Below are 26,340 nucleotides of genomic sequence, written 5' to 3' on the forward strand. Positions count from 1 at the left end.
CAGGAGTTATTCCTGAGTGCAGAGCCAGGAGTTAAACCCTGTGCATCACTGGGTGTGACCCAAAAAGAAAAAAACAAACCAAAAACCTAGTAATGACTAGTTGCCTTGTATGTACCAGACCTAGGTTTGATTCTTGACACTGCATGATCCATGAGCCCCCAGGAGTGATACCTGAGCATAGAGCCAAGACTGATCGCTGAGCACCTTTGGGTGTGGCAAAAAAAAAAAAACCCTGAAAAACCAAAACTAACAAAAATGAGGATGAGAATATCCTTTGTATATTGGCATGGGATAATAGGCAAGCTATATTACTCAATGATAAAACCAAGTATTTAATAAGCTATTGTTATCAAAATATTAAAAAGCTTATCCTGAGGGCCGAGACGAGTTCAGAGGACTGGCTGTATGCATTCCTTGCATTCCCAGGGTCCCTCCTTGGATCCCCAGCAAGTACGGCTCCAGCACTGGGTCTCTAGCACTGCAGCCAAGCCACCAGTCCCTCCCTGGCACCACATGGTCCCCAGGCATTACCAGGAGTGACCCCAGAGCGGAGAGCTGGGAGTAGCCCCTGTGAACTGTTGGATGTGACCCAAACCCCCACCTCACTTGTTTGTGGCTACATATACATTTACAGTGAGCAGAATTGATAACTTTCATTAAATCCGCCCCATGACTAAGAATCTGTTACTAAAGAATATTTAGTCACATACAAATTGGCAGAGTCTCTTGCCCGCACGCCTGGCTGTCTTCCCCGGGGCCCTTTGGAGGGGATGGGCTCCAGCTTCCCTCCCCACCCAGAGCAGAGCTCCCGGAAGCCGGGTGGCTTGGCTGCACCGGAACCCAGCCACAGCCATGCTCAAGGCCCCTCTCCACACGTTCGGAGAAGCCTCACGCATGAAGGTATGGGCAGAGAAACCCAGGTGTGTGTAATCTCATCAACGGGCCAACATGCAGAGACTTAAAAGCAAGCTCCCAGATGTCTTATAACCTGGAGATACAAAGCTGACCTGGGTTCAATCTCTGGCATCCCATATGGTCCCTAGAGAACTGCCAGGAATAATTCCTGAACACAAAGCCAAAAGTAACCCTTGATAATTGCCAGGTGTGGCTCCAAACCAAAAAACAAGCAAAAAAGAGGGCTGAGAAGATAGCTCAAAGGGCAAGAGCAAATGCTTTGTATACAAGAGGTCTGGATTCAATGTGGTGCTGGCACACCCAGTTATAGATCCCTCAAGCATGGCTGAATGAACGTCCCCACAACTATAGAAAAGCTAGAAAAATTCAGCTACATACAAGGAAAAATTCTATTGTTAATTAGAAATGTCTTGGGAAGAAACACAGCGGGTAGGGTGTTTGCCTTGCACATAGCAGATCTGGGTTTGATCCTTGGCATCCCATATGGTCCCCCAAGAACAGCCAGGAGTGATCTCTGAATGCAATTACTCAGAAGTAATCCCTGCGCATCACCAGGTGTGGCCAAAAACCAAAATGCTTTAGTTACGGCCAAGACTAAATAGCTCAACAGGCTCCTGGCACCTCATAGTTCCTAATCTCTGCCAGGAATAACCTCTGTATACTGAGCCAAAAATAGCCTGAGAACCAATGGGTATGCCCCTTTACATGTTAGTGTTTGGGCCACAGTTAGCAGTGCTCTGGAGCACACCTGGATCAGTGCTTGGGGGAATATATGCCAAGAACTAAATCTGGGCTCTGTCCCAGCCCACTGAGCGATTTCCCAAATAAAGGAAAATATTACGTTTGCTTTGGGGACCACACCTGGCAGTGTTGGGCACTGTGTTGCAGTGCTTGGGGTAGCTTGTGATGCCAAGAAATGAACCAGAGCCTCCCATGTGAAAAACCCACGCACACCAGAAAAAAATTCCTGATGGCGGAGCTGGAACTATATAGCACAGCCCATAAGTCGTTTGCCTTACACGCAGCCAACCCGGGTTCGATTCCCAGCATCCCATATGGTCCCCTGAGCACTGCCAGGAGTAATTCCTGAGTGCTGAGCCAGGAGTAACCCCTGTGCATCGCCAGGTGTGACCCAAAAAGCAAAACAAACAAAAAATTCATTATGGCAAAACCAGAAAAGCTAACAATAGCATGTATAGAGGCCTGAGCGTTAGAATTGGGATTAAGTTACTCGCCTTGCATGCAACCTATCCCAGGCACCACATGGTCCCAAGTACTGCTGGGTGCAGTAGAGACCCTTAGCACGGCTGGGGTGGCTCCAGTTATTCCCTCTCCAGTGTCCAAGCTGCACAGTATTCTCAAACCCTCACTGAAATGCCTGCCTAGTTGGCCAAAGATAACGGGAAGGGGCCCTGGTCTCCATTAAAACTGCTTTGAAGGACCGCTAAATTAAGTCAACAAAAGACACTTTTTATTAGAAACTCCTGAAAATCAATGTGACGAAGAATAATCGGTTCATTTCTTTGTTTTGTTTTCTTTGGTGGTGTGTTGGGGCCCACACCTTGCAATAATCAGGTATTACTCCTAGCTGTGTAGGGCTTGCAGGTCCTTATGAGATGCCTGCATCAATAAAACCTGGTGCAAGGTAAATGTCCTACCTGCTATACTAATCTCTTCAGCTCCTAGCTTAATATTTTTTTGTCTTGGGCCACATTGGGCGTTAATTCTGGCTCTGCACGCAGGAATTACTCCTGGTGGGGCTTGGGGACTACGTTGGATGTCATGGGCCACATGCAAGTTAAGTGCCCTTACCCGCTGTACGATCACTTCAGGCTTCTCTTCAGGTGGTTTTCATTTTTTTTTTAAGTGAAAGAAAAAGCATTTTATAGTAAATGCTTTAAACGTTTGAAAATACCAAGAAACTACACTAAGTACCTTTTTTCAGTCAGAATTAAAGAAGTTTGAGATATTCCTTGTTAGAATTTCTGCTTAGTTTTGAGGCCACACCAGGTTTTGCTGAAAGCTTATTCCTGGCTGTGTTCAGGGATCACTGCTGGAGAGGTTCTAGGGAACATATAGGGTGTCAGAGATCAAACCTGGAATGACCGCTTGGAATGCAAGTACCCTGTCTGCTGTATTACCTTCTCCGGCTCTGCTCCTTTCTAAGAATTTGGGACATAACATTCACTCTCCTGGAAGTACCAATTGGTTCCTTAATTATGAAAAATAAATATAACAAATGCACACTCTGCATTTCTATCCCGTATTTACACCAAAAAATGTTATATGTAAACAGATGTATGAAAAGCATCACATGTAATGCATCACAGTTGTATATTAGCAAGACTAATAATAGGAAACTAAGCATTGTCTATTTCTATAATATAAAGCTTGGTTTACTATAAACATTTTAAGACTAACGGGATGTAAACTGTAAATCCCAAATACTTTTTTCTATTTTGGGGGTCACTCCTGGCAGATATAGGCAGTTCCGGGTATTGAACCTATGTCAGATGCATGAAAGGTAAGTGTTCTATCTTCTGTACTGTCTCTCTGTCCCTTAATTTTTTCTGTGGGGGCCAACACCTAGTGGTTACTCCCAGCTCTGCACTCAGAGGACCTTATGTGGTGCTGGGTATAAACCCAGGTCCACTGTGTGCTAGGCAAATGCCTTACTAACATTCCAGTCCCTATCTTCTACATTTCAAATTTTTCTTTCTCTATTAACTTTCTATTTCATGAATTCCTTTGTCAGTCTAATGAAGCCTTTGGACTAATCAGTTTGTCAGAGTATTTTTATGTCTTTGGGCCTTTGGGCATCATCCTGACAGTACTGGGGGACCAAACGCAGTGTTTGGGATTTCACCAGGGTGGCCATGGTAAGTGACTTAAACCCTTGTGCTATCTTTATGTCCTTGTGAATTTTTACAGGGGCAATTTGGGAAGAGTTCAGCTTCTGAGACAGATTAGTCCTAAGAAACTAATATGGATATTGGAATAAGAGATCAACAGGCTGAGCACATGCTCTATTTCCAGGAGGCCCAGGTTCCAGCCCCAAGCACAAAGCAATGGTCAAGTGTGCACAAGTCGAAGTCCCTTACCCACTGAACTATCTTTCGGGACCCCACTTAGTTTTAAAAGTGTCTGAATATGAGGCATGTTTTTAGTTTTTTGTGTTCTCAATAAACAAAATCTTGAGTAAAGCAGCATCTCTGAAAACCCCAGTTTATTACTTCAGCCAACTGGTTCTGCTGCACCCATTACACAGTAGACCAATATATTTCCACAAAAGACTCCCCTCACAACAAGAATGTAATTTTCTGGGTTGAGAAATGCATTGAGGTAAAGACACTTGCCTTGTATGCAGCCTAATCCCTGACACTGCATACATTTCCCTGGAGCACTACCAGGTCAAGCCAAATATCCTACCCACTGTACGTTTTTGCTCTAGACCCCAAAATGGTGTCACTATGTAAACAATCATGGACTATTTATTATGCTAGGAATTGACTGAACCAAGCACTGTTTGAAATTTGTTTTGCCACACCTGGCAATGCTCAGGGATTACTCCTGGTTCTGCACTCAGGAATTACTCCTGGTGGTTGTCAGGGGGTGTTAAGGGATGTCAGGGATAAAACCTGGGTTGGTCACATACAAGGCAAACGTTCCCACCCTGCTGAACTAAGTGACATTTTTTTTCTTTTTGGGTCACACGTGGCGATGCACAAGGGTTACTCCTGGCTCTGCACTCAGGAATTACCCTTGGCCGTGCTCAGGCGACTATATGGGATGCTGGGATTTGAACCCGGGTCGGCCGAGTGCAAGGCAAATGCCCTACCCGCTGTGCTATCTCTCCAGCCCCCTAAGTGACATTTTTGACTTCAATAATACAAATTTTGATAAATACAACTGGACACAGACCTCAGGCTAATCAAAAAATCATCCCACAAGACAATCCTATGGGTTAGTACAAGCAGCTAAATTGACCTGGGTTTAATTCCCAGTATCCACATGGTCCCAATGCACAAAACCAGGAGTAAAGCTGAGCACAGCTGGAGAGTGTTATTTTCCTGAAACAAAACAACACATTCCTAAGCTAGCACCAATGACCTTGTATTTGAAATTGTACATTTTTTCAAAGATCTATACAATATAATTCTTCACCAATATGATGCACCTAACATGATTTAGACATTAGCTCAAAACTCTACATGTATTATAGAAAGCAAATTCTAACCTCAGTAAGAGTCCACTGCCTTTACTGTCTTATATATGAGTGCCATTGCCCCCTCTTTCTATGAAGTTTTAAAACAACCTTCAAGTACAACTAACCAAGTATATGAACAGTAAAGGTATCTTTTACCTAAAGCTCATCTTGATCTATGTCACATTAAGCCTCTACTAATAAGGAAGAAGGAAGTGTTTAGTCACAGGGATTAAGTGAGTCAAGCCTGCAGGAGGGTATGCCCTCTCAAGCCTTCAAACCTTGAACAGGGGTTCCTCTTTAACCCCATGTGTTTCTTGTTTCACTTTATTTAAAAAAAAAAAAAAGAAGAAGAAGAAGAAGAAGAAAGAGCAGTTCCCCCCACCTCCACCCGCCAGGATTTTTTTTTTGGTGGGGACAAACCAGGCATTTCAAAGACATTACTGAAATGCCTGGTTTTATTCCCAAGTACTTCCAAACTTCATTTAAAAATGTTAACATATAGAACCACGCTAATATATGAATAATTTTGAGTCAATAAAGAAAAAGTAAATGTAAACCAAGTTTATTTTGCTTTTTAAGTAGTGTTCTTAAAGCACTACAGCTTGGTAAACAATGTAAATTAGTATAAGTCATCTCAAAAGCCGGAGTTTTTTGTTTGTTTGTTTTTTAATGAGTTGTTAAAAAGATGCAGGCTATTCTAACAGGATAAATATTTTTAACCATTTCACTTTGAGTTAATGAAGGCTCACAAATGAGCAACACTCCTCATTGAGGAAAACAAAAAGCTGTTGTCGACAAGCGACAGCACACACACACAAAAACAAAAAGAACTGTGTAAAAATAACTAACTGTGTTCCCATATTTTTTGAAGTTGCTTTACAATGGGATGATATGCACATGATCTTGCTGCAAACTTGCCATACAGACTTGTAATACATGTAGTCTAGACAAACAATTCAGTCAAGAGATGCTAACTTCAGACAATGCAGCACTTTAACAACGCAATTTGTTTTACTCATTATCTTTTCTTCTAGACTGATATACAGGCTAGAAAGAAAATGTTCCCTAATTAAAAATTGGTATTGTTTACAGGAAAAATTGTATAATTTTGCATTAGAATTTACAAGTAGTATATGTTCAAATTGAATGACTCCTCCCCCCATCCCATCCACAAAATGGGCATGAAGTAAAATTTTTAAAAATGCCTTAATTTTTAACTTCATGCAAACTAAAGATGACCAAAACAAAAGCTTAAACAATGGAAGGATATTTCACAGAAAATTTCTTATACAAAAAACACATAAGAAAAGGGCCACTAGGTGACATTTTAATTTACAAATTGGCATCATTTTGGTCGACAAATATCCAGATGCTGTTTTCTTCTGCTAACAAGAGTTGCAGAGGAAAAGAGGAAAAAAAAAAAAAACAAAAAAACCCCCCAAAAAAACCCCAAAAATAAAACCAAAACAAAAACAAGAAAGAAAAAAAAAACCCCAACCAAAAACAAAACAAAACAAAACAACAAAAACAAAACCCCCCAAAACCCTCCCCAAAAACCCAGACCAACCCAGCATGACTTCTAACTTTAATCACACATTTCTTCTGGAATTTCATGTGGATTAAGGATGCCAGGGACAGACATCTGAAGTTTATGCTTCTCTTCCTGAGCCTGTCGAAGGGCTGTTTCTCTTTCTTCCAAAAACAGATCAGAAGTATCTTCACCTGCAAACTCCTATGAAGACAGACAATTGAAAAGTCAACTTTTTCTTTTTTTTGGCTTTTGGATCACACCCGGCAATGCTTGGGACTACTCCTGTGGTGCTCAGGAGACCATATGGGATGCTGGGAATCCAACCCAGGTCAGCCTCGTGCAAGGCAAACGCCCTACCCACTGTTCTCACTCCAGCCCCCTTAAAAAGTCAACTTAACCTTAGCTTTGATGTCCTAAGCAATAAACACATAAATAATTTTTTCTTTTGACTTTTTAGGTCATACCCAGTGACGCTCAGAGATACTTCTGGCTCTGCACTCAGCAATTACTCTCAGATATTTAGAGACCCAGATGGAATGCAGGGGATTAAACCTGCATTGGCCTTGTGCAAGACAAACACCCTGTAAGCTTTGATATCACTCTGGCACAAATTCTTATTCTATTCTAAAAGTCATAGGAAAGATATTACATAAACTACTCAATGGGTTTTTTTTGTTTGTTTTTGCTTTTTGGGTCATACCAAGCAATGCACAGGGGTCACTCCTGGCTCAGGAATCACTCCTGGCGGTGCTCAGGGGACCATATGGGATGCTGGGATTTGAACCCAGGTCGGCCGCGTGCAAGTTAAACGCCCTACCCGCTGTGCTATCACTCTAGCCCCTCAATGGGTTTTATATAGTAAAATCTGTTTTAATCAGGAATCACTCCTAGAAGTGCTCAGGGGACAATATGGGATGCTGGGAATTCAACCCGGGTCGGCCTCCTGCAAGGCAAACGCCTTATCCCCTGTGTTATCGCTCCAGCCCCGTAACTCTTGAGTTTGACCCTTTACATCCCATATGATCCCCTGAGCCCTACCCAGTGTAGTATGCCCCCAAAAGTTTGAATCAAACACTAGATAACAGTAGGACAAATAATTGCAATCTACTACTAACACCAGTTAATTTTACATACCTTTATTTGCACTAGGAAATCCCTAAGGTGTTCCTTGAAAGCAGGAATATCCTGATTTAAGCTGAAAAGCCCAGTCACGAAGAGCTTTACTTGAGCACTGAAAAATCAAAGGAAAGTACATGATTAAATGATCACATTTATTTTTTAAAACTGGAAAATTTAGGTTATTAAAAAGGTATATTTACTCTTGTAGATGAGGGAATGCGGACTTAAGGAGATTAGCCACATATTCTTGAATAAACATTTGGTTGTTAACTGGATTCCCAGGATTTAATGGTGTACTTATTTTTCCTTCTTCAACCAAATTAAACATATATGCAAGTATTGATGCATGCATTGTTAAACCTGTTGAGAAGAATATTATTAACTCAAAATGGGATTAACAACTAGAACACAGAATATGTATGGCTTAAAAATGTTTTCTTTAGAAACACACCTAGAGGTACTTGGGACCAAAATGGGGGTCTTGCTGCAAATAATCCATGTGCCTTACCATCTAGCAATACTTCTCTGCCACCCACCACAGGACAAGTGTAGTGGTAGTTACAATAGTGTTAATTTTCTTGGCTTTAATGTATAAAGTTATTGCACCTTTACCACCACCAAAAGGCGCCAAGACCTTACTCAGTTTTTAAGCCTCTTCCCCATGGTTTAAACTCTTACCAGCAGTATGTGAGGTGTCTGTCACAACAGAAAAGATATGCTGCAGAATATCACAAAAATAAGTTTGATAGAAACTCTGGGCTGCAGCTTCTTCTTGAGCAACATTTTGTAAGAGTGTAAAAAGTATCTGTAAGCCTAAAATACACAAAACACCAACATATTACAGATTGATAACATTCTTGACAGTGTGTCTGTGGTATCTTGACTGTTCTGACTCAAAGGCCACTCTTCTCCTTTTGATTAACAATTACTTAGCATTGCCTTTGAGTACGTCTGAAAATTTAGTTCTTTTTCTCTCCTCACTTGCTAAATAACTCAGTTAAACCTATCAATCATATACAATTATCATTGAAAAACAAACCAAGGGCTAACAAGATAATACAAAAGGTGCTGCTTTACATGCTGATGACTGGGCTATCTCTGGTAACAGGAGCCTTATCAAGTGTGTCATCACTGAGCAGACCAAGGAGCAAGAAATGAGCAAATCTGGGTGGTCTCCCCCAAAACCCATAAAGTAAGGAAATAAAAATATCAAAACCCATCCTATTAGAAATGCAATTTTTATTCTTAATTCTACAGAAAAGAAGGTATGACTAGGCTATCCCTCTATCTTAAATTTTATGCTCCTCTCCCAACTATAGACTTACTATAGTACTGTAGCACTGATATCCCGTTCTTCACAGATTTGCACCAGTAATGTCTCCATTGTGAGACTGTTTTTGGCATATTGAATATGCCACGAGAATCTCGCCAAGTCACTTGCCAGGCTCTCCGAGAAGAAACTGAACCCAGGTTGGCATCTTGCAAGGCCCTGCCCGCTATGCTATCACTCCATCTTACTATAAGGTGGTCCAATGGCCTACAGGACTTAGATCTTTACATGCAACACATGCACTCAAAATTGTGACACAAGTATAAGCTGCATATACCTACATTTTTCAGATTTCTGTAGTTGTTGGATGGATAACAAATAGGGCATAGTTTCAATGTAATTACCTGTATCTGCGACATTCCTCATAGTATGTTTGAAAGCCCAAATAATGGAATCCAAAACAAGTTTAAACTGTGCAGGTGGAATAGCCAGGAATGCTGGGAAACAATGAGAATTGACAGCCTGAAGCAGCAAGAAAAAGTTCGTTCTGTGTTCTGGATATTCTTCAAAGTCCTTTAAAAAAAAAGGAATATAAAGTAATTTCAATGCCCCAATTACATTACAAATAAGAGGAAAAGGTAAATTCTACTTCAGAATAAATTATTTGGCGCTAATAGTGGACACCATAGGCATGGCTTCTCTTGGGACCAGATAATGCTGCTCAAGTTATAAATGTATTCAATTATTATCTCTCCTGTCCTGCCAGAGTTAAACACAGCAGTGCAGAGAGGAGACTGTAGTGTCAAACATAACAGCTGAGGCCTCAAACATGCGAAACACATGTATAACCCTTTCAGCTATCTTCCAAGTCCCATTCAATAAAATTTAAGACATTCAAGTGATTAGACTAACTTATCATCTAAACACTTGATATTTTATTGGCCGTTTAAAGAATTTTCACACATGACCCAGGTAAATATGTATATTACTTTTCGAATCTGTTTTGAAGCTGTTGTAATTTTTGGAGCTATAACAATTCTTAGTTACTTCTTTTCCGCCAACCTGCTACTGATTTTTACCTATTACCTTTCTATTCACTGAAAAAGCGCAATTCTTAAAAGAATGCCTAAAATGCATCAAGTTTTTAATATACGTTGAGTAATAATATTCCACTTGCCATCAAAAAAATTTTTAGTGGTTAGAAAATATGCATTGAGATGGGAAGTCATACTCTAAAATTTGTATGAAGGAATAAATTTCCAGATAAAGTATTTCCAGTATTTCCAGATAAAGTATTTCACAAGTATTTCCAGATAAAGGAGATACTTGAAAAGGCCAGAATTAGTGCTTTATAGGCAAGAGACACACATTAAGACCTGAGTTGAGACCGGAGTAGTCCCAAATCATTTCTAAGGGAACTGTAAATCACATACCTTATTTATCATATTCAATGTGCATTCAAAAACAGCATCAAATATTTGAGGTATTTCAGCTGTAATATGTCCTCCTAACTTGTTGACAATTATAGCCATAGTACTAAGCACTTCTGGTTCTCTAGCAGCTGGGACATTTCTCTGATAATCAATGAGAACTGCATCCAACAGAGGAGGAACAAAATTTTCAGCTACCTGTTAAAAAAACACTTATAAGTTTTAATCTTGACACTGCTATTAAAATACTAGTGAGACTTAGGTTGATGAACAGCTAACATTGGTTAGTTCTGATACTTCTGGTTAAGTGTTTGGCTAAAAAAAAAAAAAAGAAAAAAAATCACAGTATGTTGGGAAAGATCAGATATAGTAGTCTACAATTAGATGTACTACTACAATGTAGTAGATGCTACAATTAGAATAAAGCTCCAAAATGACTAGCTAAAGTGAAATACATGCTAACCTTTCAGTACCTGTATCGTAAACCAGAATGCCATAAAAGGAGAAACATGGGGGCGGGGGGGAGATGAGAGAAGTGTCCATCATTGCGGCAGGCTTGGAATGGGGAGGGGTAGGAAAAATTGGGGAAATTGGTGGTGGGAACTGTACTATTGAAGGGATGGATACTGGAACATTGTTATGATTAAAACCCAATCACTAATAACTTTGTAACTGTATCTCACAGTGATTCAATAAAAAAGGGAAAAGAATAAAATAACTAGTGGGGCAAGAAGCAATCATACAGTGGGAGGGTGTTTGCTTTACAGGAAGCTGACTCTGGTTCGATCCCCCACTTCCCATGTGGTCCCTTGAATATCACCAGAGTAACCCCTGATCATTGCTGCGTGTGATCCAAAAAGGAAAAAAGAAGAAAAAATGACTAGCTAGCACAAGTGATGGGAATCAGAATAACAGAATAATAATATTATATGTAGGATGAGTGACCAAAAAGTAAAATTTTCCTAACTAAGACTGCATGTATTTCTGGGCCAGAGTGACAGAATGGTAGGACAGGGTGCTTCCCTAGTACACAGCTGATCGAAGGTTGATCCCTGTCACCCCATATGGTCCACTGAGTACCAAGAATGATCCCTGAGTGCAGAGGCAAGAGTAATTCTTAAGTATAGAGACAGAAGTAAGCACTGAGGATTGCTAAGATGGCCAAAAAAAAAAAAGAAAAACACAAAAAAAATCAACCAAACACACTAAAAAGTCATTTTTCTTCAATATATACTATCTTTTAAAACTTTGTCTACGACCAAAGAGATAGTACAGCAGGCAAGGTGCTTACTTTGCACATGTATGATTTGGAGGATTGAAGCCAGATTTGATCCCCTGAGCATCACCAGATATGACCCAACCTCCCCCCCCCCCACCTCCAAACAAAAAGTAGACACAATTTGAAGCTGAAGCGATAGCACAGGGGGTAGGGCGTTTGCCTTGCACTCAGCCGACTCTGGTTTGCTTCCCAGCATCCCATATGGTCTCCCAAGCACATCCAAGAGCAACCTCTGTGAATCGTCAGCTGTGACCCCCCCCAAAAAAAAGGGAGGGAGGGGGAACTTTTTTTTTTTAAAAGTAGACACAATTTAATGATTCACTTAATTAAAGGTTAGTTGGTTAAGCTATGAAAGGAATTCAAACTGTGTCAGAATGCTGGAGTAAAATTTTCATATTCTCACTAAGTAAAGAAAATTATGTAACCATGAGAATAGGTTAATGGCCTTCTATAAAACATAGTTTTAGAGAAGATAGTGTTATACACATGGAGAGATCCTTTCCATTTCTCTTCTATTCTGTAATAAACTTCTACTTTCATAACAAAACACAAAGCTATATATATTGGTTTTTTGGGTCACACCCAATGATGCACAGTGGTTACTCATGGCTCTGCACTCAGGATTACTGCTGGCATGTTCGGGGGACTATATGGAATGCTGATAATCATACCAAGTAAGCTGCAGGCAAGGCTAACACCCCACCAGCTATGTTATCACTCCAGCCCCCAAACAATATATTTAGACTTGACTTAATGAATTGTGCTGAAAAGAAAATGGGTATTAACTTTATAGCCTAAACTTGCTCCCTTTAAATTACTGAGCCCTGTTCAGGGAAACTTTATTCACTGAGGATACCATATTGCGTATCTGTTAGGATTGGGCAGTTTAAGTTTGGGAGGCACAGAATTCAATCTTGTATTTGATGGGCAAACAGTAAACCATATTCATTTTTCAGATACTTTGATGTCTCTCATTTTTGGCTTTTGAGCCACACCTGGCGTGGTTAGGGGCCCATATAGGATATCAGGGATCAAACCCAGACTGGCTGGGCACAAGACTAGTCTCCAAACCCCAGCCCAATTTTACTTATATCAGACTGAAATATGGACTGGAGCTATAGTATGGTGGGTAGGGTGCTTATCTTCCATGAGGCTGACCAAAGTTTGAGCCTCAGCAAGATAACATGGTCCCCCAGGCCCTACCAGTAGTTGTTCCTGGATCACTCTCAGCAGAAATCCAAGTTAAGTGAGCAAAGATTACGTCTTGAGCACTGTAGAGTGTAGCCCAAAATACAATCAGACACTAAAGTTATTGTCCCAACATAAAGAGTTTCCTTTCTAGAACTTCTCACTAGAAAGACAAATTGAAGACACCTAACTTGTTCTCAAAAAAACATAAAATTTCATGTAAACTTGACTAAATTAATTTAACTAGGACAATGTTTCTCAAAGTCTGCAGTTTGTGACCAATAGGTCTCCACTATCAAGTAACAACAGACTTGGATCCAACTGGAGAAAGCTGACTTTTCTTCCTGGAAGGTGGGCAAGGGAACATAGTAACTTGAGAAAGCTCTGACCTATGATGATGTGAATACCACTTAACTGAAAATAGTTCCCTATGTATCTCACGCTGAGTCAATGAGAAAAAAAAAAAATCACGAAAATCTTTGTAACTTTCTCATGGTGACTCAATTACAAAAATAATTAAGGGAAGAAAAGAATCCAAGAAAAGGCATCTACACCACCTTCAATTAGCTAAATGCTTGTGCTAGTATAGCATACTGTAGACTATTGCATCAAAGTGAAAAACAGGAAGTACAACATTTCTCACCATCTGTGGATCATTGGACCGGCTCACCCAACCAGATATTAACTTTAATGTTTCCCTTTTTACTGTTCGCATACTTCTAATCAATGGTTGCTTTGTAACCATCTCACCTAAAAAATATAAGGAAGTAGAACACAAATTGACAATTAACATTTGACACTTGATGGTTCGAGTGAATGAATCATTCTTTAAGTACTCCACATCACTTACCATTAGCTTGGATAGCTGCAGAAATATTTTCACTGAGGCACTTGTACACATTAAGCATATCTAAATAAATTCTTCCAAGTTGAATTACAAAAGGATGTCCAACAGCTTTGCAGGCTCTAACATTTGTTTTTAATATGCTACCAAGCTGCTTTACTGTTTCAGGATCTTTAAGGATATCCACATTCTGTGAAGAGAAAAATCAGTGTACACAGAATGATTATCCTTGTTAACTAACTACTAGACCAAAATATTCTTGACTCAGAATCATTAGCACATTTATAATGCAAAGTTGCTAAAAAATAAAATTATTTCCAATTTCCATCCAAAGTGCGTGTACGGGTCAGTAAATACACAAAATATAATTATCTTTTTTGTTTTCTTTTTGCTCAGGGAACCATTTGGAATTCTAGGATTGAACCCAGGTGTGCAGTATGTACGCTTTGTACTACCACTCTGGCCCGATAATCACTATCACTATCATCCCATTGATCCTCGATTTGCTTTTTAGGTCACACCTGGCAATGCACAGGGGACCATATGGGATGCTAGGAATCGAACCCGGGTCGGCCGCAAGCAAGGCAAACGACCTACCCGCTGTGCTATCACTCCAGCCCCTTTAGCAGCCTCTCTTTACTCGTCCTTCCCAACAGTGCTGCATTAGAGGCTCTTTCAGGGTAAGGAGAATTAGACCCAGGGAGAGACTCTCCAAACAATAATAGTGAGTTTTGTTGAAATATTGTATGCAATCAAAGTGAAAGTAAAGTGAAATTTATTAGTTACACAGGCGGGGGGGGGGGGCTTAGGGTGGGGGGGCTAGGGGCGTGGGGGGTTTGGGGTGTGAGAGGGCGGGGTGGAGCTATACTGGGATTCTTGGTGGTGGAATATGAGCACTGGTGAAGGGATGGGTATTCGAGCATTGTATAACTGAGATTTAAACCTGAAAACTTTGTAACTTTGTAACTTTCCACAATAAAAAAAAAAAAACAAAAACACCACGGGGAGCTTGCCAGGCTCTCCCACAGCCCAATAATACTATATTTAAAAGCAAAAACAAAACATTGTTTGCATTTATTAATCATATTCATTTTTTTAAATTTAAATAGTTAACTATAGAATGTATGTAAAAGTCAACTTTTACTTTTTGATAAATTATTATCTTCTCAAGGTCTCACAACAAATTTTAAAAATAAGATCAACACTAAACAAGAAATCAATGAAACTTACTTTGGTTGCCTGCTGAATTATACTATCCCAAACTTGATTGGGCAGTAGCATATACTTTTCTATCAAATGTTCTTGCACTGTTTGGTCTGTCTGTGCACCAATCATGTATCCCACAGCTTCATAAAATGTATGAACCTGTTTTGAAAAAAGGACAAAACGCAATTCACATACACATCGCAACTAATTTTGTTGAAATGCTAGAACTTTTATTTAAATTTCTGCCTATGCACACAGACACTTGAAGTCAATAAATGCTAACAGCTCCACATACCTGCTGAGGCTGAAGATCACAAATTATAGTGTTAATGTTATTTAAAATCTCATCAATAAATGGCATCACTTCTCCAACCTGAACCTGAACAAAATGCCGGCGGCATTTTTGAGCTATTTTAATGAAAGTATCACAAGCCATGTCCTGGACTCCATCATGGGTCTCTGAAAAACGAAACATTTTATCAAAAATTTGGCTGGTATTTTTTTCAAAACCTCTCCTCTCTCCCACCCACACATATTTGTGTTTAGGACACAGCTGTGCTCAGGGATAGAACCCAAGTTGGTTGCATGTAAAGTGATTAACTGCCTTACCTATTCCACTATCTGACCTCTGAGATATATTTAAAAAGAGAATTTACTTACCATGCATGAATTCAAAAAGCTTGTTAACTACAGTCTTCAAAAATTTCCAGTGAGCTCTTAAAAATCTTGGATATTGACCTACAATGTACATGATATTTGATGCGATAATAGCTTTATTATCTTTGCCTCTTTTCTGTTCACATAATCCTAATAGATCCTGTAAAATACAACAAATTTCAGCCATTTATCAGAATATATACCTGTCCAAAGGTTCTCAGTCCATATATCATTTGCTTACCTTTATAACAGTAACCAGAAATCGTTTTTCATCCTCTTCATGCATTGCTCCACTAATAGAGCCTATTGCCCAACACAATGTATTCAAATTTTTCCATGACCACTCTGTACCATTCACTTGATTGTGAAGTTTCTCTGTCATTATTCTTTCTGTATCTACATAATCCAGATGAGTAAGATAAACTACAAAGGAAAAGAAGAAAGTACTAAATGCTTCAAACACAGTATTTAAAAAGCACATTAATAAATATGGCTATTTAGAATTTTCAGAAACTTAGTATCTCACATTTCATTGTAAGTACTCTTAAGCCAGAATGAAACTTTAAAGATAAAGATGAACTTACCTAATGTTTCTCTCATATTCTTATACAAATTTATGGAATCTGTATCCTTCATGAATTCCCGCACAACTTCTCCCTGATCATTTTCAACAACCAATACTTCCTCCGGTTTAGCCATACGACTAACCATCAATAAACGAACCTACTCAACCACAAACCAATAAAGAAAAAAATCTGTTAAATTTTTAGAACTAGTTACATCAAACATAGGCAAATAAGCCATGCCCCCATAAGATATGCACATAACACCATACTAAACAACACACTAAAAATTACTAAAGAAATGAGAAATGTTTTGATTTTATTTTTATTTATTTTTTGCTTTTTGGGTCACATTCAGCAATGCTCAGAGGCTATGGAATTAATTCTTGGCAGTGCTCAGATGATCATATGGATTGCCAGGGTGTAAGGCCGTGTGCAAGGCAAAAGATCTGATCCACTGTATTATCGCTCCAGCCTCCATGATCATAAAATATTTTAAAATATAAAGCCCTGGATAAGGGATCACTCCTGGTAGGATGCCAGGGATAAAACCCAGGTTGGACACGAGCAAAACAAGCACCCTACCCACTGTACGATCTCTTTGGTCCTCACAATGAGAAATAGAGTATGGAATTAGCAACTGGTAACAGAATGGAGTCAAGCCTTTTAGAATTGAGTCAGCCAAGGGTTTTTTGCTCGAACAATGCATTAAACTGTTAGTATAGTATTTGTAAATTAGTTTTTAGTTTTCTCCCACATTTCATAGTACATGAGGAACTATGCAGTGTCAAGAATCAAACCTGGAGGTCCTGCATATGCAACTGTGCTTCAGTTCTGAGTAATTTCCCAAATAAAAAAGTTATTGTATTTTCTTTTTCTAGTTCTTAATGTGTATTAGGAAAACACAAAAAGCAGTCCTTGCATTCCATGTTCAGAATCACAGTAAACATCTGAAATAACACTTAAAACACCCACTTGATTGTTACCTTGGATAACACAGGCAGATACAACTGTCTTCTGGGAGGAACATCAAAATGTTGACTTCCAGATAGCAATGGAGAAGCAGATGTCGAGAATGGGCTTTCTCTGTATAGTTCAGCTGCCAAGTGATTCCAGTACTCTAGACAAATCTTAAAAATTTCTGTTTCCTCCACTTCTGATACCAACAACATATAATGAAGGGCCTACAAAGAAGATCAAAACTATTAAATAATTTTCGACATCATTATCCAACCACAAACTGCTTTCCACTTATTACATTATTAAAACATAAACATGTTTTGTTTTGCACAAGTTTAAGGTTTACCATTCAATCAAAAAATTTTTTTCTTGCTACACTCATCTTTGATCAGGGTTTATTCCTGGCTCTAGCTCAGGGATCACTCCTGGTGAGTTTGGGGGGCCATATGCTATGCCTGGGATTGAACAGAGACAACTACATGCAAGAATTTTACAGAGGGGGACATAAGCGATAGTACAGTGGGTAAGGCGTTTTTGCCTTGCATGCACCTGAATTGTGCACAATCCCCCACATCCCATATGGTCCCCTAAGCACCACCAGGAGTAATTTCTGAGTGCAGAGTCAGCAGTACCCTTGAGCATGACTGGGTGTGACTCAAAAAAAATTTTTTTACAGAGGTGTACTGTGCCTTCTTTTGTGTTATAAGAGCATAAATACTTTCAAATACTTCTTAAATAGCTATTGGCCAATACCAACTTAAATTTTAAGTATTTGGAGAGCTCCATTAAGCAGTTTTGATATCAATAGGGGAAAGGTTTAAATTTCAATATCCACCTATTGGTGAGTGAAAATAGAAAAACTGTTCATGTGTGCTAGCACACAAAAATGTTAAAGTACAGGAAGACACTACAATGAACAAACCCTGAAAACTTACTAAGGGTATGAAGCCAACAGAACACCTACAATGACTCCATTAATATGAAATGTTCAGAACAGAAAAACCCAGATAAAAAGACGTAATCAGTAGTTGCTAGAAACTCGGGTAGAATACAATTAGGGTTGATAGTTTTAAACTATTTTGGAGACAGACCCAGAGATGCTTAGGGTTTACTCCAAGAAGGCAAGCTTCTTTACTATCATCAGCATCCCCACACTTTGAATAAAGTAAGTTACTCTGCATAGAAAATTTCTGACAACACTCCATAAATCTTACCTCCATAAGTGTTTCCCTGAGATTTAATCTTTTTTCTATAAGCTGACCATGTTCTTTAAGAAAAGTGCAGAGAAACAGACTGAGATTTTGAATAAAGTTCTGCTCATCATCTTTTCCATTTGAGTATGCAAGTCGAATATTGGTATTTAAAGGTAGCATCTGCAAATTTAACAAATCAATTCACATATTAAAATAAAAAAAGCACAGACAAAACAAAAGGCATTAAAATCCTAAACCCCGAGGAACATTTCATTAATAGCAAAACAGCATTATTCCTTATTCAACCACTGTTAAACTTTATTTTCACATGTTCACATCTAGCTTTGACTGGGTTTTCAAATGGTGCAAATGTGAAAACTTCCTAAAATTTATCCTTTGAAAATTTTCTCAAATATTACGCTTCCTTGGCAGTACTGAAAAGAAAATTTTTTCTTTTTTTTGCTTTTTGGGTCACACCCAGGGATGCTCAGGGGCTACTTCTGGCTCTGCACTCAGGAATTATTCCTGGCAGTGATTGGGGGACCATATGGGATGCTGGGGATTGAACCCAGGTAGACCTACTGCAAGGCAAACGCTCTACCTGCTGTTCTATTGCTCCAGTCCCAGAACATTTTAGCTCATAAACATATACAGTAATCTGCTCTCAAGATTAAAACTAAATAATTTCATACACACCTAAACCCTAAAACCACAAGCAACCAGTCCCCTTTCGATGTAAGGTCTGAAACAAAGCAATTCCTGACTTCTAAGTTTCAAAACATGTACAAGGAATTTCTGTACAGCTATATCAAAATAATTTCAGTAAGAAATTAAAGAGGAAAAGAAAAGGGCTTAGCCCAATGGGCTAGAGAGAATACTTTTGTGTAGGAGACCTTGCCTTTCATCCCCCAGTACCACATGGTTCCAATACAGCAATGAACTGGGAGTAGTGCTGAGCACTATTGGCTGTGGTTGGCCAAACCAAACTTTATATAAAAATTTCTTACTTAGAGCCAGCATTATGGCAGACTGACTGCCTTATCTGAATCTGACCTTGTTATCACTGTCATCTCAACAAATCTTGAGATCCCCGGTATCAGTGCCATTAAATGTGTGAATCCTTGCACCACAACAAAGATGATGGGGGGGGGGGCCCCGAGGCACGGTATTTTTGACAAGGGGACAAGAATTCTCATTAACAACAACAACAAACTAGAGTACTATTAACTTTATGTATTAAGTACACAACCACATTGTAACTTGTACTGAAATGTTTCTATTCCAACCCAACTTTTTTTTTTTTTTTTTTTTTTTTGCTTTTTGGGTCACACCTGGCAATGCACAGGGATCACTCCTGGCTCTGCATTTAGGAATTACTCCTGGCGGTACTCAGGGGACCATACTGGATGCTGGGAATCGAACCCAGGTCGGCCTCATGCAAGGCAAACGCCCTATTCACTGTGCTATTGCTCCAGCCCCCCAACCCAACATTTTTTAAGGCACTAATATCATTTAATGATGATCTGAAGTGTCATATTACCTGTTTTAGCTGCATCATTGTCAGAGTAAATAATGTTACAAATTGTTCCTCATACTGGCTTACACTCACACCAGCAATCTCAGTGAGGCACTTCAGAGAGACATTTCGAAACATAGGAACATTCAGAAACTATTTTTTAAAAAGAAAGCAAATAATTAAATTGAGTTACACAGTACATATCTGCAGATGGCAACTTGGTAAGCATCAATATATTAATTTGATAATTACACATATTTATATAGATTAAACTGTGTGCACATAAATGCCTTATATGTAAGACTTCCTTGCTATACTGCTGACAATGACAATTTAATTATCTGTAAGAGAATGGGGATGGGTCAATAGACTGTGGAAGGAAATGGGCATTTCTTTGTGGGGCAGGGGGTTGGGTCCACACTTAGTGTGCTCAGGGATCAGTCCTGGTAGGCCTCGGGGACCATATGGGTTGCCGGGATTCAAATCTGAGTAAGTCACATTCAAGGCAGCACCCCATGCGCTATACTGTGGCCCCCAAGACATGTGTGTTTTAGCAGTAATTGTGGTGTTTGTGGTGTGGTAACATCCTTTAAGTATGATACTGTACTCCCATAGCATTTAATCATAACCAACATTAAAACACATAGTCACAGATTATCTCACAAAAGGAATATCCAGTACTGTAAAACTAAAATACAGCCACTATACCTTATAAATAAGTGTACTGATTAACTTGGTCTCAAATATATAACCCAACGGAATCCAGTTAAGAAATCTCAGCAATGTTTCCAAAGTTGCATGTACAAGTGGAGCATTTTGGGAATTTTCCTGAAAAACAAACAAACAAAAACCTATGGTTTTTCCACCTAAAACCAATCAATTCTCCACCTAAAACCAATAAATAAATTCTCCACTTAAAACCAATCAATATCTTAAAAAGATAATAAAAGCACTTACCATCACAAATTGACACAGCTGAAAAATTTGTGAGAACTCATTGCACATACTAAAATAAAAAAAAAAAACGATTAATTTAGAAGAGAATACACCTATTTTCACACTACCAATTTCAACAAACTGATCATAGAATTTTCTACTTAAGGACAATCTAATTTTATCAAAACTCCCAAGTTATCAGTATGTTACATGTCACTACCCTTTTCGAAAATACATGAAGCCAGGGCTGGAGCGATAGCACAGTGGGTAGGGCATTTGCTTTGCACACGGCCGACCCGGGTTGATTCCCAGCATCCCATATGGTCCAGGAGCAATTCCTGAATGAAAGAGCCAGGAGTAACCCCTGTGCATCGCCAGGTGTGACCCAAAAAGAAAAAAAAAAAGACATGACCTTCCAAACTTTAACTGTGCTCGTAAAACCAAAGTAGAATTCAAATTACAAATGCTAAAGTGCTTGAGAACACAGAAATACTGCTGTTGGGGCCTGGGCTGTGCCTGAGTGGTAGAGCACAAGGATATCCCGTGTAAGGCTTGATCCCAAGCACTAGAAAACAGACAAAAAACCAAACCAAAACACTGCTGTGTTCTAAGGACCTGCATACGTTGTTATCACTAAGTGGAAGAAATATACGTTTGGCATCTTTTAATGGTTAGCTGTGAGGGGCTCAAAAGATGTGAAAAGTAAACATAAAATTTCCTTGGAATGTCGTATTATTCACCATATGAAACATACCCCAAAGAGGTTCTGGGAACTCTCAAAATATAATAGACTTATGCATATGATACATGGGATTATTTTGCTGTTCAGACATAAAACATTTGCCCGTAATACCAGTCACACTTCAAATATCCACACTGAAAATATTGGGCTTATGTTAGATCTAAACTTGCAATTAAAAAAATTACAAATAGGGGCTGGAGCGATAGCACAGCGGGTAGGGCATTTGCCTTGCACGCGGCCGACCCGGGTTCAATTCCCAGCATCCCATATGGTCCCCTGAGTACCACCAGGGGTAATTCCTGAGTGCAGAGCCAGGATTAACCCCTGTGCATTGCCAGGTGTGACCCCCCCCCAAAAAAAAAAAACAAAAACAAAAAAACAAAAAACACCTTACGAATAAAAAAACATAGTGATGATCAACAATTCTCTAAAAATTCACATCCTACCTCAAAATTCCTTAAATCATTTGAGAAACAACAAATTCCAAAATGAAACAATTACTTGCCTGTCTTTTAAATGCTTTGCTTTCACTTGAGTTATCTGTCCACTAGAGAAATCAAATACTTCTTCACTTAAGAGTTTAAGAATCACCATATTATTTTGACAGAGACTTTCACTGGTCCTACTTGCCCCAACAATATCACTGATAAAAGTTGGCCAGTGTTTGGGCCATTCTTGTTTCAGTATCTAAAATAAGATATAAAATGTTGATTTCATTTCACTTATCAAGGACAGATAAAACATACCTTAACAAAATTGTGCAATACTAAAAACAGGATCAAATATCAAACACTTCATTTTCCCCCTTGTGAAGATAGATAATTCCAATCTATAAAGAACATTCTAAGTAAATAACAGCAAAGATTAAGCCCCACTTCCCCAAATGCCACATGAATCCTCTCAATGGCTCTAATAGGAACACGTGGCAGTATTTGCCAGTTTGACACACAAAGATTTAATTATTAAGCAATAAAGGGTGTAAAGAGAGAAATACATTTTCATTGACTAAAAACCTGGGGCTTAAAAGAGCCGGGTTTGCACAAAATTTTAGAGGACTGGGAGAATCACATTTCAGGATGAAATTCTCCACCCCCTTTTGGGGACTTTCTAGGCCACACCTGGCGATGCTCAGGGGTTACTCCTGGCTCTGCACTCAGGAATTACTCTTGGCAGTCCATAGCCTCAATTCTCTGGCCCCCATTTCGAAAGCCTGTACTGTATATTTTCTATGTTAAAGGTTTCCCACCATAGGAAGTATACATTAACTTATCTATATAACCCCCTCCCATCATACACATAGGGTCCTCACTTCATATTCAATTCATACTCTTTGAATGTAATTTAAAGACATACTGGACCCGACAAATTATAAACAGTAAATCATATGGTTTGCAGGGACTGCCAAGGAGTAATTCCTGAATGCAGAGTCAGGAATAATTTCTAAGCATCATCACTGAGTGTGGTTCCCCCTCCACCAAAAAACAGTGGCCATATTAAATATAAATTCTCAAATGTCAAAAAAAGTGGACATATTAAATATAAAATCGCAAATGTCAAAACTACAGAGACTGGGGCTAGAGCGAGAGCAGAGTGGGTATGGCGTTTGCCTTGCACCCAGCATTCCATATGGTACCCTGAGCATTGGCAGGAGTAATTCCTGAGTGCAGAGTCAGGAGTAACCCCTGAGCATCACCAGGTGTGACCGAAAAAGCAAAAACAAACAAACAAACAAACAAACAACAATAACAAAAAATGACACAGACTGCTTGATTTTTTTTTTTTTTTGCTTTTTGGGGTCACACCCAGCAATACTCCATTGTTACTCCTAGCTCTGTATTCAGAAATTACTCCTGGCAATGCTTGGGAGGACCATCTGTGATGCCACGGATTGAACCCAGGTCAGATGTGTGCAAGGCAAATATCCTACCCACTATACTATCGCCTGCCACCTGAAAAACCTTTAAATATAGGCATCAATTAAAAGAATACGGAATTCAAAAGCAGTAATTTGTAAATTAAAACTCAAAACAGATGACATGGAAAATACAAAATGGAAAGGCAGCAGACGAATGATAGGAGTCTATACCACACAGGGTAATGCAAATAATAGATTTTACATGTTTGTCATTTTCTACCACAGTCAGTGATTCAAAATGCTAGACAGTAAGTTAAATCTTGTTGAAAATTTCAATTCTTGTGAGGAAAGTAGTGAACTGAATAGCAAAGACTTACCTGAACAAGAATCATATTTAATTTCCCGATATACACTTTCTCCTTCTAAAGAAAGAAAAAAGTTTAGATTAAACAAGAACCTAATGAGGATATAATAAAGGAATGAAGGTATCTCATAGTACTAAAACATGCTTCACAATGATGTCCAGAACCTTCCACCCCACAAAACAGGTGCAAGAAAATAAAAGCCAAGATGATCCCCTGACCCAAAAAAAAGAGAAAAAAAAAAAGCACAAACTTAATGTGATTTATTATATCTACATGCATATTTATACATTTGGAACAGATGTATAAATATGAACATTCAATATTTAAATGTTTCACTATGTCACATCATCTCTCAATAAAGCTCTTACCTCTACACAAGTTGGGTCAGATGACGTCTTAATAATCAGGCCGACAACATATTTTTTAATTCCTATTAAAAAAATAAAATTGATCACTTTAGCCATCAGGAACAAAAAGAATGGAAAAGGGAAATGCAGAATAAAGTCAGATAATATAGTAAATAATGTCCTTTTCTTTAATATCAGAACACAAAGAAAAAGGTGATTTTTCCTTCAATTTTATAAGGAAGTGGGGATGGAGCTCAGTCCTAAAGTGTATGCTTCAACTCTATGAAACCTAGAGTAATTACCACTAAGGTCTTGTTATATTAAAAACACATCAACTTATTTTACTGGTTAGAATACCAAACGTCTAATTACATGATAGGCACTACAAATTTATTTTAAAAAGTTTAAAGACAGAAAGGAAAAAATATTTGATTTATAAATTATAAACTCAATTTATAATTTAATCATTAATTAAGACGGATTTCCTGTGGGGACTGAAGAGACAGCAGTGGATAGGGTGCCTGCCTTGCACACACATCCAACCCGGGCTCAATCTCTGGCATCACATATGGTACCCTGCCCACCGAAAGTTGTCCCTGAGAGCAGAGCAGTCATTAGTAAGCCCTTGACCACGGTGAGTATGACCCAGAAACAAAACAAAAAGTGCCTCTTATCTATTACTATTGCATGGATGCAAATTAAGAATGAGTAGCCTCAAGTCTCAAGAAAACTACTATGGGAAGTTCATGTAATCTATAAACTTTAAAAGAACAACCCATATCTTAACCAGCAGTAGGAAAAGTTGATCAATTCTGTAAATTGTCAAAACGAAAAACTATATATATTGAAAACAGTGCTTCATTAAAAAAAATTAGTACTAAAGGGAGGTACAAGCTTGGAGCAATGGGAGGCACAGGAGACCTCGGGGCGGGGGTGTTACCGGAGCTGCTCTCCACCGAGATGCAACCAGTACTATGGCAGATATTGCAAGATAAAATCACACTGAATATATAGCAAAATAGTTCTCCTGTGGGAAAAGACTGGCAACATATATAATTTCTTCCATACTCAGCACCTGGATATGCAGGACTTTATTGTACCCCAATAATCTTCTAAACAGTGAAGATTTGTTATTTATACAAGTCACTCCTGCTAATACAGTAAGCTCAACATAGACAATAAACAACCACTTGCATGAAATACTATTTAACACATTGAAATTTCCCATCTATAACTTAAAAAAAATTGTTTTCTAATCCCTGACATCATAAAGCTTTTATTTGGGGGAGTAGAAGGAAAAAATACTCAGTAAGAATAAGAGTGGTAAATGTTATAGTGATAAAGGAGGAAAAGACAACCCAATAGAGACTCTTCTCTTAAACCAAGTGAGAAACATGAGCAAATATAGTAAATTTTGTATTATATCAATCATAACACTTCTATTGAGGTTGTAGCTCCCTTACGTCTGAAAACATGTTTTTAGTAGGTTTTTAAAAATGCCTTTACATGGCTAATTATTAGTCACATATCTCACACACACACACACACACACACACACACACACACACACACACACACACACGCACACGCACAGAGTATTAAAACTATAGTGGGTAAGGCATTTATTTACCTTGCATGTGACTCACCACATGGTCCCTGAGTACAGCCAGGAATTACTATTCAGTACAGAGGCAGTAATCCCTGACCATCAATGAGTTTGGCTTAAAACCAAAACAAAAATTATGACTTAAAAAAAAAAAAAATCCAGTCAGCTAGTACTAACTTGAGTTTTTAATCTACCTCCAAGATATACTCCACCTACCAACTAAAGACACTGCCAAAAGTACCTAATAGAAACACCTACATAAAAGAAAATTAAATGTTCAAAAATATCGGCTATATTTGGCTTTATCAGGGCTCACTTCTGGCTCTGTACTCAGGATTCAGTACTGGTGAACTTGGGAAACCAAATGGGGTGTTGGAAATGGAACCTAAGCCTGCGTGTCTGCCTTACCCGCTATACTATCGCTATGGCCTCTAATCAGTGTATTTTGATACTTTGGCTGTGGAAGCCTCCCAGAATCAACATGTTAAAGAATTACAAAATATGTAGCACTAAACTTTATTTTCTAATGTTTTATAAGTAAGAAAATGGGGTTTGGGTTTTTTTTTGGGGGGTCACATACTGCACTGTGGAATAATTTACTCCCGGAAGGG

At 38.8% G+C, this 26,340-nt stretch overlaps 1 protein-coding gene across 3 annotated transcripts in view; it reads right to left on the minus strand.

The window, feature by feature from the left end:
- Positions 1–5,668: 5,668 nt before the first annotated feature.
- Positions 5,669–26,340, minus strand: part of XPO1 (exportin 1) — a 37,061-nt gene continuing 16,389 nt past the window's right edge. For all 3 annotated transcript variants that reach the window (XM_004609197.2, XM_055121456.1, XM_055121457.1), the window contains exons 5-25: positions 24,145–24,206; positions 23,789–23,833; positions 22,062–22,243; positions 20,836–20,884; positions 20,587–20,706; positions 19,903–20,031; positions 18,384–18,542; positions 17,196–17,393; positions 16,231–16,369; positions 15,888–16,069; positions 15,650–15,806; positions 15,285–15,448; positions 15,014–15,148; positions 13,790–13,973; positions 13,583–13,689; positions 10,476–10,670; positions 9,447–9,615; positions 8,451–8,585; positions 7,973–8,132; positions 7,788–7,884; positions 5,669–6,854 (exon numbers count right to left, since the gene is read on the minus strand). In XM_004609197.2, the coding sequence (XP_004609254.1) occupies positions 6,708–6,854; positions 7,788–7,884; positions 7,973–8,132; positions 8,451–8,585; positions 9,447–9,615; positions 10,476–10,670; positions 13,583–13,689; positions 13,790–13,973; positions 15,014–15,148; positions 15,285–15,448; positions 15,650–15,806; positions 15,888–16,069; positions 16,231–16,369; positions 17,196–17,393; positions 18,384–18,542; positions 19,903–20,031; positions 20,587–20,706; positions 20,836–20,884; positions 22,062–22,243; positions 23,789–23,833; positions 24,145–24,206 (2,915 nt within the window). In that variant the 3' untranslated portion in view covers positions 5,669–6,707. The remainder of the gene's footprint in view (positions 6,855–7,787; positions 7,885–7,972; positions 8,133–8,450; positions 8,586–9,446; positions 9,616–10,475; positions 10,671–13,582; positions 13,690–13,789; positions 13,974–15,013; positions 15,149–15,284; positions 15,449–15,649; positions 15,807–15,887; positions 16,070–16,230; positions 16,370–17,195; positions 17,394–18,383; positions 18,543–19,902; positions 20,032–20,586; positions 20,707–20,835; positions 20,885–22,061; positions 22,244–23,788; positions 23,834–24,144; positions 24,207–26,340) is intronic.

This window comes from Sorex araneus, chromosome X (genome assembly GCF_027595985.1).
Source record: "Sorex araneus isolate mSorAra2 chromosome X, mSorAra2.pri, whole genome shotgun sequence".
Classification (NCBI taxonomy): domain Eukaryota; kingdom Metazoa; phylum Chordata; class Mammalia; order Eulipotyphla; family Soricidae; genus Sorex; species Sorex araneus.